Genomic DNA, 15,253 nt, shown 5'->3' with positions numbered 1-15,253 from the left:
CACCTGGGATCTTAGTTCCCTGACCAGGGACTGAACCCATGCCTCTTGCAGTGGAAGCGTGCAGTCTTAACCACAGGACTGCCAGGGAAGTCCCCTCCTTACATTGTTCTGAGCGTGGAGTAGTGCTGAGATCGAGAGGTCGGTGGAGTGCTGCAGGGAGCATGTACCACCGCCAGGCGGACCATGCAGCTTTCAGCCAAGGTTTCTGTGCTACTTGTGCGATTTCTCACACACCTTCTGGGAAAAATTAGATGCCAGATTTATCATGAAGACAGCAAAGCAAAACTAACCACATTCTTTTTCCTTCCCCCTTATAAACTGCATGAAGAATCTGATTTCCATCTAGGAGACAGGACTTCCTGGGGGTCCAGTGCTTCCACTGCAGGGGGGCATGGGTTCAATTCCCGGTTGGGGAGCTAAGATCTCTCATGCTACCCCTGCCAAAAAACCTGGGAGACAGGCTTAGCGAACCACAGAGTGTGGATCATTCCACTGCCTAACAACAGACGCTAAGAAGCTTTGAGGAACTGATCAAAAGAACAGCACAATTCTTAACACTGGGAGCATGCATACTGCCATGTCATTACAGAATTATATGTGTACTTCATTTCTAACATGAAACCTGAATGTCACTGCTTTTAACACTTAAACCATAATAAGCAAAAGCTTTTCACCAGCACTGAGGATTAGAAAAAAACTACCTTTGAAATTTCTGGGTTCATGGAATCTAAGAGAATACGGTTTTGTTCTGGGATTCACATACAGCATTCCTAAACGAAGCCATTTTAAGTTGAAATCACTAAGACTGGTTACTTGGTCAAAAACACTGATTTCATAAGCATCTGCACAAACCTTGAGAGGCCTGGGACAGCTTGTGAAGTGGGTTTCTGAATCTTAGTACATGGTGGATGCTCAGCTCCTCCAGATCGTCTTCAAGGTGGCAGCTCAGGCTCTGGGAGGACTGGACTCCAGTAACACTGCTCGAAATCAACACTGCCTCCTACAGCCAGAACGCCTTCCGCTCTAGCTGTTATTTTGGGGACAAAATTCACAACCCAGCTCAGACTGTCACAGAAAGCATTTATTACCAGAGGAAACCAGGAGATGCTGGAGCCCACACAGGGCAGTGTGTGCTATCGGGGCGAGGGGACAGCAGGCGGGGACCCCATCACACATGGCCGGGTGGTCTCTGCCCAGCAGGTTTGCTCGGCCCAGCAGACTCCAGCTGGGTTTGTGTTTGTGGAGCTCAGGGAGGTGCGTCTCGATAAGCAGGCTTTCTCCTGGACAAAACAAAGGACAGCTGGAACCAGGGCAACAGCAGCACAGACACCACCGTAAAATGGAAATCAAATTAGGCTCACTGTATCAGGAAGTGCATTTCACCCTGATCGTAAAACAAAGGGGAGAAGGGAGCACTGGGCTCTACGAGACAGCCTGTCTCTGAGATCAGATGCTTTTAGAAGTTAAACACTAGCAGGGCCTTTCCCCTTGCTAATCCAAGCAGCACACAATTTCCAAGCCAGCTTTAAAAGCTATTGTTATCTTTGTTATCTGTTGTTATTTGGATTTTGAACAAAATTGATGGAGTAGGAGCCAGTAGAGGAATCCTGTTTGATCTGGAAATTCTCTGTGGAGAGTCCAAAAGGCCGGAGAACCAAGTTCCCAAGATCTTTTAGTTTACCTGCAACGTAAAAGCAAAAAGTCCAGTAAAAACAGGGAGTCGGCAGAAGCGGGAGATTCCAACTGCCTTCCTATCTGACTACAAAACAGAGTATTCCTCTGCAGTTAAAGCTCCTGCTTTTAAAATTATGAAACCCTCAGCCCCCAATGTACCAACAGCAGAGTAGTCATTTCAGTGCCATCCACCTGAGTCATCGCTTGCACAGATGAGCACAAGGGGCCCCGCTGGGACAGCAAAGCTTCTTGGCCACACTGGCCAGAATCCCCAGGGGACAGGCTCTCTGGGCTGAGTGATGAGCTGCTGCCCCGGGGACTGAAGGCCAAGCCTGGCGGGGAGGGCTGAGGCGCCTCCAAGTCTGTTCTCCATGAAACAGCAGAGCCACTTGCTGAATCTAATTCCACTCAGCAGATTTCTACTGAACCTGAGGTTGAAACTCAAGAGCCTCCTGCTTTTCCAAGTCAAGCCTCAGCTTCCAAACCAAACTCATCATTTCTGGGGAAACAGGAGATCTTGTTCTCCTGCACAGCTCCATCAACCTCAACAGCCTAGTTTCCCTCCCCGAGTTTCGGGCTTTCTTTGTCAATCACCAGGTGAGTTCACGTCATAAAGTCAAATGAACACACACAGCATAACCATGGATTTTTATGTTGATTCTCCATGTAAGGGGGACATGGAGCTTATACAAAAGTAGGAGTTTCCAGGACATTTGGGAGACTGGGATTTGTGGGGCAACAGGATGGAATATTTGAAACTAGGGTGTTTTGGAAAATCTTGGCTAGGATGAGTAAATATGCATTTCAATCATTTCTAAACGGTTCTAATTTTTCTTGCAGGTCTGCTTCCAGTGGAGAGGAGGAAGAGGATAAAAGAAAAAGAAACCCCTGCTCATCAGAGGTACAGGTTCCTTCTCACCTTGCTGCCCTTGTTGGCAGCTTTGTTACTCTGAGATCTCCCACTTTGAAATAAATCCCAGATAAAGAACTTAAAGATGCATGCCTTTAAATGCCAAGGCCTTTCCTGGGAACTCTTGCAAAGAACTTCTGGACTCAGTCTGAGATTTAGCCCCCAGAAAAGCTCACCATATTCACAGAAACCCAGACTGACCACTCTCTAGACAGGCTTCCCAAACCTGGAACACACGTGCTCAGTGCTGCTGATGGAGGAAGAGTCATCACACAGGCCTCGTCCCTGCGCGCCAGGGGCAGCACAGAGAGGCCCCGCGTAGAGCAGGAGACAGATGCGTGAATAGGAAGCCAGGAAAGACAGGGCCTCCCCAGGAGAGCGAGAGTCAGCCAGAACTCTGGCAGTTTGTCTTGGGACTGAAGAAAGAGGACAGGGAGGGAACCAAACATTTAAAAAAGCCCAATAAAATGTCTCTGCTGGCACAATCCTTGGCTCCTCTGACACAGAGTGAGTGAAGCAAGGAGGTGCCTGTCCCAAGGCTCTGGACTGTCAGCCAAGCCTGGGGCCACCACCCGGGGGAAGGGATCACTGCATGGCCACGTCCACGGCTGGAACAACAATCTCCAGGGCAAATGTGTGTATTATCTGGTGTCCACTACAGGAGGCACTGGGATCTAAAAAGTACGAGTTACTCTGGTGTAACTTCTGAGATGCTCACAGTCTAGCAGGCAGACACAGATTGGGGTGAGTGCAGAGGAGCCCCCAGGCCCGTGCGGGGGTGTGAGGCAGGCGTTTCAGGAGGGCAGAGGCCCTGAAGGATGGGAGCAGGTACTGAAGGTGGTGAGGAGGCCCCTGTACCTTGGAGATGGCAGTGAAGCCAGAGCACAAGTATTCACACTGAGGACAGAGTGGAGCAGGGGCCGTGCACCGGCCCTCGCTTTGCCCATCAGGCTGAAGCGCCTGCACCGCAAGGAGCTGGGGACCTTGGCCTGGCTGATTCCACTGAGTGGCAGCCAGAACACACACTTCTCTGGATGCAGGGCGCCTCCACGCCAAGGTCGCAGGTCCCACAGCTGTTCAGTCAGTGACCGAGCCCTGCAGAACAGAGCAGGGGCCTCTGTGACCGGCCCCTGTCACAGGTGTTGGCTCCCCAGTGGCTTTGCTGAGGCGTCCCCGGGACTAACCTGCAAGGCAGGACTTCTCTGACCCAGGTCCCTACTCCTCTCAGGGACCTGACAGGATCCCAGTCACGTCCAGTTCCCTGTCTCTGCTCACCTCCCCTCGCAGGTGTTCCCTCTAATAAACCCCTCATATTTCTAATCCAATCTTTGCTTCTGTTTCTCCAAGGTCCCAATCTAACACATGTGGCATCACTTTTTCCTTTTATTCTCGTATCTCTGCCCTCCTAACATTCCACAATAGCTTGACTATTACCACCAGAACAGCAGAACTGAAGATGGGAAGTCTGCCTGCTAAATAGATAACGCACATAAAATCCCTGGCAGGTACCAGACACGTAATAAAGAAACATGATCAAACAGTCTCCATGTAAGAGAAGACCTGAGGTTACCTGACTTGAATTAACCAACATGTACCAAGTACGTATGTGCAGTGGGGATGCAAAGATACATGACACTGTCTTTATACCAAAATAAGCTTAGGTCTGATGGAAAAGCACACACACAAGCCAGTTCACATGGAGTCAGGATGTAAAATGCTATGAGAGTCAGTAAGCAGATGATCCCCTCCAGCTTGGGCAGGAAGGAGGGAGACCTGGCAGAGCTGTGTACGTGAATCTGCATTTCAGTCACCAAGGACAGGCAGAACTGCAACGGTCTGAGACAGAGGGAGTAGGCAGTGCAGTAAAAATGGATGGAGACAGGGGGGCAAGGGAGGGCGGCAAGTCCATAGGACTGAAAGGAAGGTGGGAGGGTGCGGCCAAGGCCACTGATAGTTGGAGAACAGTTTTCAGTGTTAATAATGCTGTGTGGCAAAGTGAAGAACAAACCCAAAGGTTCTGACAGAGAGCTAGTGCAACATTACAAGAAAGAGGCCATTTATTTACTCAACAAACAGCTGATGTCTATGCTGTCGGGTAAAGAAGCTCTGAAATTAGGGGTATGGAAATAAAAGACACAAACTACTATATATAAGATAGATAAGCAAAAGGATACCCTGGGAATTATACCTGTTATCTTGTAAAAACTTCAAATGGTGTATAATCTGCAAAAATACCGAAGCACTGTGCTGTACACCTGACACTAACACAGTGGTGCTGACGGTCTGTTTAGTTGTCACGCCAGGTCCGACTCTGCGACCCCATGGACTATAGCCTGCCAGGCCCTTCTGTCCGTGGAATTCTCCAGGCAAGAATATGGGAGTGAGTTGCCATTTCCTTCTCTAGGGAATTTTCCCAACCCAGGGATGGAACCTGCCTCTTCTGCACTGAAGGTATTTTTTTCTTCTTCTGCTGAGCAACTTTGTAAATCAACTACGGTTCAATTTGACGACGCTCTAAAATCAGTGTAGGACCAATGGGGACATGAGGAAACAGAGCCCAACGTTAAGGCAGAACCAAGTTGTGGTGTCTGCACAACTCACCCTTATTGTTTATGATGGTGGTAGACAAGCACCTTCAGCGAGAGCAAGCTTTCGGCTGTGCACACGATCACATGCTCACAGACTTCCTGCTGCTGCTCAGTCAGGCTGGACTCTCAGAGCCTCAAGCAGCTTCTGCAGACCCCAGACAGGACCATCTGCCATCTGGCCCATCTCCGACACTCTCCACTGGCTGCCAGATTTCACCCGCCCCTTATCTGGGCAGTAATCAATCAGGTTCCCTTCTTTCCACTTGTAGCAAACCTGGTACCACCACTCGGCCTGAACGTGTCCACATGTCCTTAACTGCAAGGATCTCATCCCTCAGACCAGATCCCATGGCAAAGAGAAGAGTCCAACAGTGCCTGGGCTCAGACAAGAACACTTACGACTAGAGACCAAGGCTTGGCACTGGATCCACTTCTGATAAATATTGAATTTCTGTGTCTGCAAGCAACACTGCATTGTAATAAACCAACTGACTTGTTATACATCACTTCTCTTTGGAGACAGTGACTGTGCAGTAGTCAGCTTACTGTAAGGAGAGGCAGGAAGACAGTTTGTTTTCACCTTCTCAAGATCACTGAGGTGGAGGCCTCGTGGAATAGATCCTCTATTAGGAGAACCAGGCTGCACACAAGTGAATCCTGACACTGCATTTCCTCTTCTGAGGCAGGAAACTAAGCCATGCAGCTGACTCCTAATGTCCTCTGAGCAAAAGGCAAATTAAGAGACAGCACAGAAAACAGAAAATAAAATTTACACCCAATTCAAATGCTTATATATTAGCTCCTGGGTGCAAGTGGAAGTCAGTTCCTTACCAAGCTAACTATCAAAGCAGCAGGAGTGATTCTCCCGAGAGGAGGAGCTATGGGAATAGCAACCAGGAAATGAGGCAAAGTGCAGGGAGGGCACTGAAAACCCCCAACTGGCCTTCCCTACTGAGCGGCAACAGCAACGCGGGCTGGCTGAGACTCTCTGCTGGCCAGACACACCACGTGGCAAGTGCACAGTCTGAGCTAAGGACTAGGGAGTGCAGCAGGAAGAAGAACGTGGCAAAGGAGCCTGGCTGCAGCAGCTTTTAGGGCCAGTAACAGGCGAGGGAACGACCAGATTCTAGGACCCTGAATCACTTGCACAGAAGCCCTTAATGTGAAGGAATAGTCAAAAGAACCCTTACAATAACATGAACAAGTTACCTCCAGCTCCAAATCTCACTTTTTAACATGGATCATACAAGGTGGTGTTCTTAATTTAGTTCACAAATGCACACTCATTAGGATGCTAGTGGCCAGGAGCGAACACCTGAGTAACTTCAGGACTCAGGGGACTGGTAACATGTTCCAAGAAGGTGGAAGGAGGGGATGGTACAAGTGGAAAGCTGGACTGGATGACGAACAAGGCCCCCGTGTGTGCCGAGCAGCTGGAAGCTAGAGAAAGAAAGGCAGGGTCACTGGGGCAACACCTCGCCCACAGCTCTTGACCTTTGAAGGAGTCAATAAGTTTCAAGTCCAGCTCTAGGTTTTCCAGGTCAGGACAGACTCTCAGCTGAGGTGGGAAGACAGATCATCTGGAATGGGCAGAACAGAAGCTAGATGCTCTGTCCAGGGCATCTTTCCCACCTCATCAAACCAGTGACTATACCCTGCAGTCCTTTTAAACCTTATGTTCCCTGGCTACAACAAGGAGGCTGTCTTCCCAGAGAAGAGAAGAGGGCAAACAAGTAAACACTCCAGTGACTGACCCCTTTCCTCTAATCTAACGTCAGCACGATCATCCTCTCTGGCAAGGACTGTGGCACTATGACCAATGGCCACTCCTGTTCTAAGGATGACATTTACAAACGACAGGCTAAGAACAGAGGAGCAAGTATGTTCTGCCCACTCATAGTTTCAATTAGAATTTTTTTCCCAAGGAGGGGGGTACATTTCCAAGAAAAAGGAAGTCAAGTTACAGACAGAAAAGGAAAAGAAAATCAAGAGTACCGAACAAACTAAAAGTCATGCAGTCCACTGCAAAAAGCCTGCACGGGACTTCTGAGTAAGTGATATGGCTCTGCGCATCTGGAGGGACCAGCCTCCAAGGATCTCAAAGTGCACGAATCAAAGCTAGTTCATGTGTAACGAGGAAGGAACACACCTTCCTCGTTACAATGAGGAAGCTCATACAATGCTGAGAGTGACTTCTCCCTTTCAGGCTCTCCTATGGTAGATGATACCAAGAAGCAGTATTTTATGCACTATCATTATATTCATGAAGAAAATAAAGGAGTCCGGTCATTCAGACTACTGATGTGTAACAACAAACTGACGCGTTATTTACCAAGCAACTTAAGTTATTTCATGAAAGGAGCAACGTAAGTAACTGCCAAAACCACAGGACAAGAAACATTAGCTTATGAGAACTAAGTGACAAGGACAGATGGAACTTAATTCCATCTGGAACTGACAATGGCAGTAAGATTCAGTTTATATCTATCCATTTATTGTTTCATGGTGATTAAAAAAAAAAATGGACCCAGAGATCAGTGCCTAAGTGACCAGTACGGTCATTCACCAAGTCTTCTCTTTCAGCACAAAATCCAGCTCAGCTAAATGCAAACACCTTTTTCCTTTTTGCTAAAATAAATAATCATTGTGAATAGGTGAGGAATACTCTTTTCTTCCTTCTTTGAAGAAAAAGTACCTCCAAAATAACTTTTTGGCTCAAACATGGTGTCAAATTTGATTAAAAATGCAAATTAGGGAAAGAGCCAATTTTGGAAGAACTGAGGAAGGCTCCAGAGATCTGCCCATGTCTGAAGCAGCTCTCCTAGGAGTCTGAGTCCACCCAGCAGGGCCCACACTTGGATTTACTAGGCCAGTAGTTTCTCCTCAATCAACTCTGTCAGTGATCTTTTGGGAAATCTGTCTCATTCTCTGACACTGATTCCTAAAGGCCATAAATGGCCAGGCTCAATTTATTTTAAGTGATCTTTCCTTTTGGCCCATGCGACTGCAATTCATGATGTAGATTCTTCATAAGGAAAATACACAGGAGGTCATGAACAGACAACTGTCACACAGGTTCTAAGCAGACTGTGCTGGGCAGGTCTCTGTCCAGGAACCTTTACTCCTCTCGGTCAAGCAGACTGTTTACAACGAAGAGCCCTCTAATCCCAACCATAAACACGGTTTGGCCAATATAAGAACTAACTAAAACATGGGTCAAATGAAACTATTTCACCTGACCCTCCACCCGCACAGTTTTTTCCCCTCTTCCCATTTACTATGAATTCTTACCCTCTCATGTCTTCTCAAATACTAAAGGGCCTCTGAATGTTATTTTCAAAACAAAAATCCCCTTGGTTTTCACAGGGTACTGGCTTGTGCTGACTGCATCCTAATGAACTTAAAAACTGAAGTTGTTTCCTCAGTGAACAAACTCAACTGTTTTTATGAAACTGATGATCTGAAAGAGAGGTTGGTGGCACTCCCAGAGTTGGGAGTTAATTATGTTTGCATTTTGAAGGCAGGAAAACTTACCAAAAAAATAAAAGCAAAATGGAAGTTTAGTTTTTGAAAAGCTGATATCCACTCTAAACCACATTGGTCCTTTAGAGTCAAAACTGAGTAAGAAGTCACAAGCCCCAAGGTGCTGGTGCCCCATGATACTGGTACTGAACCACAGAAGGGCCTCAAAGCTGTTTCCAACTGTTGAGTTCTCCTCTAATGAATAAAAGGACGGATGGCTGCGTTCCCCAGCTTCTGAGCTGTTTACGGTAAAGACAAGGCAAGGGAGGCAGACTTACCTAACATCTCTTCCTTCAGTCTTTCATTGCGTTCTTCAATCTGCTTAGGTAATCTCTGAGGGAAAAAGCACCAAAACAGGGTTGTGAAAATCTTTTGGCTTTATTTTGAATTTGAGAAACATTTTTACAAACCTTGTGTGAAAATGAGATCAGGTTAAAGCACACATATATCATCCTACCAACTATAGAAAAATCCCAAATATTTCTCTGTGGGGGCACTACAGAGACAGGAGTTTTGTTTGGCTCAATGCTATGCACAGTTCCTGGATCACTGGAGTGGACTCAGCAGGGCCTCAATAAAAATTTGGTGAAAAATACACATACACACACACACACACAACATCTGAAAGGATATAAACATCAGATGTTTACAGTGGTATATTCAGGTGGTGGGATAATGGCTGATATTTATAAATATTTTCTGCTCACTTGTGTTTTTTAACTTGAAGTCCTTTCTTTATGTAACTTAATTGTTGAGAAAGCATCAGATTGATACTCGATATTCTGAAGCGATCACCCAGATTAGGGCTTTGCAACCTTGGCCCGACAGTCTGGATGGGGCAGTCTGCTGTCGGGGCTGCCCTGTGCACAGTGCAGTGGTCAGCGCACCCCCGGCCTTTAGCGATGCCAACAGGACCCTCCCCACCATGGCAAAGTGACCCCCATACAGCCAAATGTCCCCCGGAACCAGACCGCCTCCAGCTGAGAGCCACAGATCTTCTCTGGGCACTTTTAGCTCTGGAGTTGCCCCCACACACACTGCGATTCCAGTATTAACTCTGTTGTAATAATTCAAGATAAAATAAATTCTTTACGCCTATAACAACAAGCTTTAATAAAAGGCTCCCTTTGTCTTAACACTAATTTGACGAGGATAAAGGCCAACATGAATTTAGCCAGGATTTTAAGTACTCTATTCCCTTTCCTCATGTCCAATTTAAGTTAATCCTAACACCATTCAGAGATACGTTAAAAGTCAGATAAAGGATTAAAACTGCTTTCAAATTGCGTATGTATTTTAATTACCCAAATGAACCTTTCTCCGATTACTCCATATCTAGGTAAATAAAAGACCTGTTTTAACCGAAGGAACTCACCTCAAGTATAAAAACAAAGCAAAACAAAACCCAAACTACCTAGGATACTGATATTAATGCATGGAGACGAGTCAACATTTCTCAGGTCTGCCTGGTGGAAAAACAGTCCCATGAACTAAAGGGGAGATCCTGTGGAGTAGGGGCTCAGATGCCCTCAGGGAACTGACAGGAAACGTAAATAAGTAATGGACCGGGTGTAAGCCAACAGCACTGGTGTGCTCAGCCACGTAATCGGAGCTCCAGCCCCACGCCAGCATGTGCGAGTGCAGGAGGAGCCCGCACGTCCACATTTTCCAATTTTCAAAAGGAGCCCGACTTAGATTTTTATCCATTTAATTTTATCCACTTGAAATGGATAAAAGTTTATCCATTTAAAAATTCTTTCCATTTTTAAATGTTGGTAAGTAGCCTCAATTAAAAAAACAAAACCAAAAAGTCTGGCTAAATAAAAGATGTCTGTAGCTCTCTGGCTCCTGCCATCTCAGCTACATACTGGGTTCAGGACAGACCTCCCTATTCTAATGCCCTCTGAAAAGTCTGGCAATCAAGAAACCTGTTTAGTTAAAGCCAGTGTCAGTCGAACTTATTTGAACACCTATTATTTTGGGGCAGTGAGACACACATCCAATTTTGTAGCAAATCCTTAAGAGTATACTCGATGCATTGGAGATAAAGAGTGAAGATAAAGGTAAAAGCACAAATATACAGTTACTTTTAAAGAGAGGAAAACAAGTAATATTTAGTTTTAATTTACTACTGACATAAAAATATGACATTTAGAAGGAAAAGGATTTTTAGTGACAAGGACAAGAACTAGAGTCATTTTAAGAAGGATAAAAAGATTAGGATATATTCAACTGGAAATGTTCTGCACATATGACAATGAGTAGAAACTTGGTGACTGAGTAAGGAAAAGAAAACCACAAATTTATTATCTGTAATATTAAGGCTCACTTTCGACTAAACTGTACACCTATAAGCAGACAAGGTTTCCCTAGTCCAACAACAAAATAAAGTTCTTTTTAACCCTAGAGGTCAAAGGTTTATACAACAGTTTTAGAATGAAGGTTAAATAGTACAGGGCGCAGTGCGTTGCAGCCGCCATTTCAAAGCTCTATCTCCTGCATATTCCTTCCAATAAGCTTTTCAAAAGCATAGAAATGACATGTAGTTGTGTCTCAGAAGATTATTTAAGATTCAATGACTAGTAACACAAGGAACAGAAAATATTTTTGTAAAACATCAGGTTTACCATGCAAGCTTCTCTTGCTTGATGTACTGATGGGTCTTTTTCTAATATGGATTTATAGTCTTCCAGGGCTTCATCCAGCTTGTCAGTCTTCTCATACAACTCTGCTCTCCTCAGTATTGCCCTGATATAGCTGGGGTTTAACTGAATTGCTGTAAAAAGGGAAGAAGTAACTATTACCATGAGGAAAAGGCCTACACACCCTCAGTTATATCAAGTTTCCTCAATAATCATTCTCCATGGCTCCGTAGGAAGAGTTATTTGTTAAAGGTTATACCTAGGGTCAGCAAACTTTTTCGGTAAAGGGCAGGTAGTAAAGATTTCAGGCTTTGTGGGATAGACTGTTATGACTACTGAACTCTGCTATTGCAGCATGAAAGCAGGCACAGACAATGCATAAGCAAATAAGGGTGATTGTATCACAATAAAATTTTATTGATGGGTATGAAAATCTGAATCTCACGTAATTTTCATGTGTCCTGAAATATTACTTCTCTTTTGATTTTATTTCCAATGATTTACAAATGTAAAAACCATTCTTAGCTTGCAGGCTGTACAAAAGCAGGTGGCATGCAGGCTGCATTTGGCTTGTGGCTGTAGTTTACCCAACCCTGGTCTATACCCCAAGTCCTGGTTTCCACCTAGATCCTTCACCCACTTTAGAACAATCCAGAACAACAGAGCTCAAGTGCACAGTGAAAAAGTGAGAGGGAATTTGAAGGTGCATGTTAAAGAACTGAGGCAGAACAGTGGCAGACTATCATTTACTCTCTTGTTTTCTAGGCCTCAACTACAGAGGTCACATAATGACAACTGAGGTTGTATTTTTAGCTAAATCCTCACTGTTCCTTCAAACTCTTGCTCTAACACCCTTAGGTCACTAGTGTATAATATCCTCTCTTTTATCCAACAACAAATGCCTTATAATAATCCGGTGCCCATGTTTTGGTTCAAGTACACTACATTCTTCTATTATTTTTTGTGTTTTTTCTTTTTTCTGTTAAAAAGCAGTATCATGGCTCTAAAACTTTTTTCTTTTCAAATGATATCCTCATTTTTAAATTCATTCATGGTTTCAGTAACTGTTTGTTTATACCTAATATATGCACCTAGGGTAGTGACCCTCCAGAGTACAGTGTAACCAGAACAGACCAGGTCCAAGTCCTCATGAAGCTTTAAGCTATTCCAGGAGGCAACAGAAGATGGCATACAAATAATTTCAGATAGCTGTAGAGCTACAGAGAGAAATAAAACAAGGTGATGTAAATTCAAGAGAAGAGGGGAATAAGTGACTTTATAAAGAGTGGAAAGAATATGAAAAGGGATTATTTGAGGGAAGCCAGCTATTTGAAAAGCTGAGGGAGACAGTATAGGAAAAAGAACTAAAAAGAGTAAAGGATCTAAAAGCAGGAATAACTTTGGCATCTTGGTGATAGGTAGAGGTGCAGAAGAGATGAGGTTGAAGATACACAACAAGCAGGTCATGGAGGCCTTGCTGGCCAAGGAAAGGAGCTTGGACTTTTTCTATTTTGTATTTTTTAAAAAGCTTTTATATTGGAGTAATACAGTTGATTCACAATGTTGTGTTAGTTTCAGGTGTACAGCAAAGTGATTTAGTTATATACACACACACATCTATTCTTTTTCAGATTCTTTGCCCATTTAGGTTAATACAGAGTACTGAGTAGAGTTTCCTGTGCTATGGAGTAAGTCCTTGCTGATTGTGTATTTTAGTTATTTATTATAACTTTTATTGGAATATAGTTCATTTACTAGACCTTTTAAGTGTGATAAGAAGCCACTGGAATCGTTTCAAGCAGATTAAAACATAATCTGATTTACAGTTTTAAAAGCTCACTTTGGCTATAGTGTGAAGGGTATGGGTGGAAGCGGTGAGACAGCTGGGAGGGCACTGCAATAGCCCAGATGACAGAGGGTGCTCACTAAGCTGCTAAACGTGGAGATGGAAAGGAGAGGCCAGATTAAGGGCATGTCTCTGAATCAGAGCCCAATGGACTTGCTAATTAATTAAGCCATGTGGAATGAGAGAATAACTCAGGGATGACTCCAAAGGTTTTCGAGTTTCAGCAAGTGAATGGATAATAATGCCATTTACTAGTATGAAAAAAACTACCAAGTTGTTTTCATGCATTCATGTATGTGTGGGGGACTGGGAGGCACCAGAGTCTGTTCTGGGCACATCTGCTACGCCATGGGACCATATGTTGCAGGGAGATGTCAAGTTTGCAGTGGGGTACAGGGCTCCAGACTACAGGGCAGGGCTGAAGATATAAACCACATGGTATGGATGGGCAGAAAGTCTTTCAATGAAGCAGATGACAGAAATGGTGCAGTGGCTGGAAGGGGATATTGGTTCAGGAGAAGGTTTTCTGAAAGAACCTAAACTGCAGGATTTCATCTTTACACACTGTCAACCTCCCCTTAGTCTAGCACACCATATTCTCTTAAAATACTCCAGTGACTTCTACTACACCATCTTTTAAAAAACTGAACCCCCTAATTTACATTTTAACTCCTATACTGCCCCCTTCTCAACTAGTGGATAACTTCTAACAATGCAAATATTGACCGAAGAGATGGAATCCTTCCAGGATTACTCTTCTTACTGGCCACACAGCTGACAGGATCTTAGTTTCCCAACCAAGGACTGAACTCGGGCCCCGGCAGTGAAAGCACTGAGTCCCAACCACTGTGCCACTAGGGAATTCCCTATGACTACTTTATAGAAACCTCTAACACCAACTTATCACTCTAACTTGTGCTTTGCTTTCTCAATCCCTATAGAGAATTAACTTAAACTTTATTTACATGCTAAGGCTAAAAGCATAAAGGTGACTGGCATTAAATACTGTTCCACAGTTTTCATACAGTTTCTTATATAGTATTTCATAGCAAAGAGCTCCAAATGAGTTAAGTCCTTTGCCAAAGTTTGTACACAGAGTGGGCATGTGTTTATTTGGGGGCCAGGGGAATGAAAGGTCCTGTATACCCAAATAATCTATACTACTTAATCCAAATAAACTGTACTATTGTTAATGTATTTTGCACATGGATTCAATAAACCATATGTAGCCATAACAACTAAGTATAAGCACATGTATTTTGGTTTAACCAAAACCAAAAACAAATCTGGAAAACAAACACTTCCCCCCACTTCCTCTCATTCTCTTGGCTCCTAGATTGAGGGCGACAGCTAGAAATGTAGTTTTCTAGTGTATTCCCCGCTAATCAGCTTACAAGCCATTTTCTCACCATTTGGTTACCAAGAAAAGAACTCTGAAAATCGCAGCTTGTTCCTAACTTAAACTCGTCAAACCCACACATCTCACAGAGATTAAGGTTAAATACCTTCTTCCAAACAAAACAGTACATTTAGAATTAGTTCCAGCTCAAGACAGTAATAGATCAGAATAAGTTTGCTGGATCCTAATGTGTTAAGTTTCATTCAGAGACTCTAATGAATTGCCAAGTATAAAGAAGAGAGGGTGACTAGTTAATGTTATTAAAAAATCGAAAGAAACAAAACAGATGAGGGAATTCATGCTTGGTCTGAGAGAAGGATTAGATAATATATAAGGTTCTTCTTTTTTTTTTTTTAAATAAAGTTCTTTTAAAATCTGATTCTCTCAGAGAAAATATTATCCAAAATAGAAAAGAAAATACAAATTAAAAAAACAATATTAGCTTGAAAAAACTCATGCGAGTAGCAAGATGCAAGGAACAAGATTATGTGTGTTTCCCACACCAAGCAGGTTATAAAGACAAGACAACCATCTGGCCTGTCAGGAAATTTTGGGGAAAAAAAAAACAAAAACAATAATGACCCTATGTCTGGAGCTGTCTCTATGAGGTGGGAGAATGCAAAGATCATTATGGAACTCAGACATCAGATGACAAAGACTGGATTCACTGTG

General features: G+C 43.9%; 1 protein-coding gene across 7 annotated transcripts in view; it reads right to left on the bottom strand.

Annotated features, from left to right (window-relative positions):
- Positions 1-1,063: 1,063 nt before the first annotated feature.
- Positions 1,064-15,253, bottom strand: part of TTC1 (tetratricopeptide repeat domain 1) — an 80,781-nt gene continuing 66,591 nt past the window's right edge. For 6 of the 7 annotated variants that reach the window (XM_055561397.1, XM_055561390.1, XM_055561354.1 and 3 more), the window contains 3 exons: positions 11,322-11,470; positions 8,973-9,027; positions 1,064-1,280 (listed from right to left, as the gene is read on the bottom strand). In XM_055561397.1, the coding sequence (XP_055417372.1) occupies positions 1,069-1,280; positions 8,973-9,027; positions 11,322-11,470 (416 nt within the window). In that variant the 3' untranslated portion in view covers positions 1,064-1,068. Of the gene's footprint in view, positions 1,682-8,972; positions 9,028-11,321; positions 11,471-15,253 lie in introns of all 7 variants that reach the window. The other variant, XM_055561406.1, reaches the window with a different exon arrangement.

The sequence above is a fragment of the Bubalus kerabau genome, chromosome 1 (assembly GCF_029407905.1).
Source record: "Bubalus kerabau isolate K-KA32 ecotype Philippines breed swamp buffalo chromosome 1, PCC_UOA_SB_1v2, whole genome shotgun sequence".
Classification (NCBI taxonomy): Eukaryota; Metazoa; Chordata; class Mammalia; order Artiodactyla; family Bovidae; genus Bubalus; species Bubalus kerabau.
The sequence above is the reverse complement of the archived record's forward strand: the minus strand, read 5'-3'. Positions and strand labels throughout refer to the sequence as shown.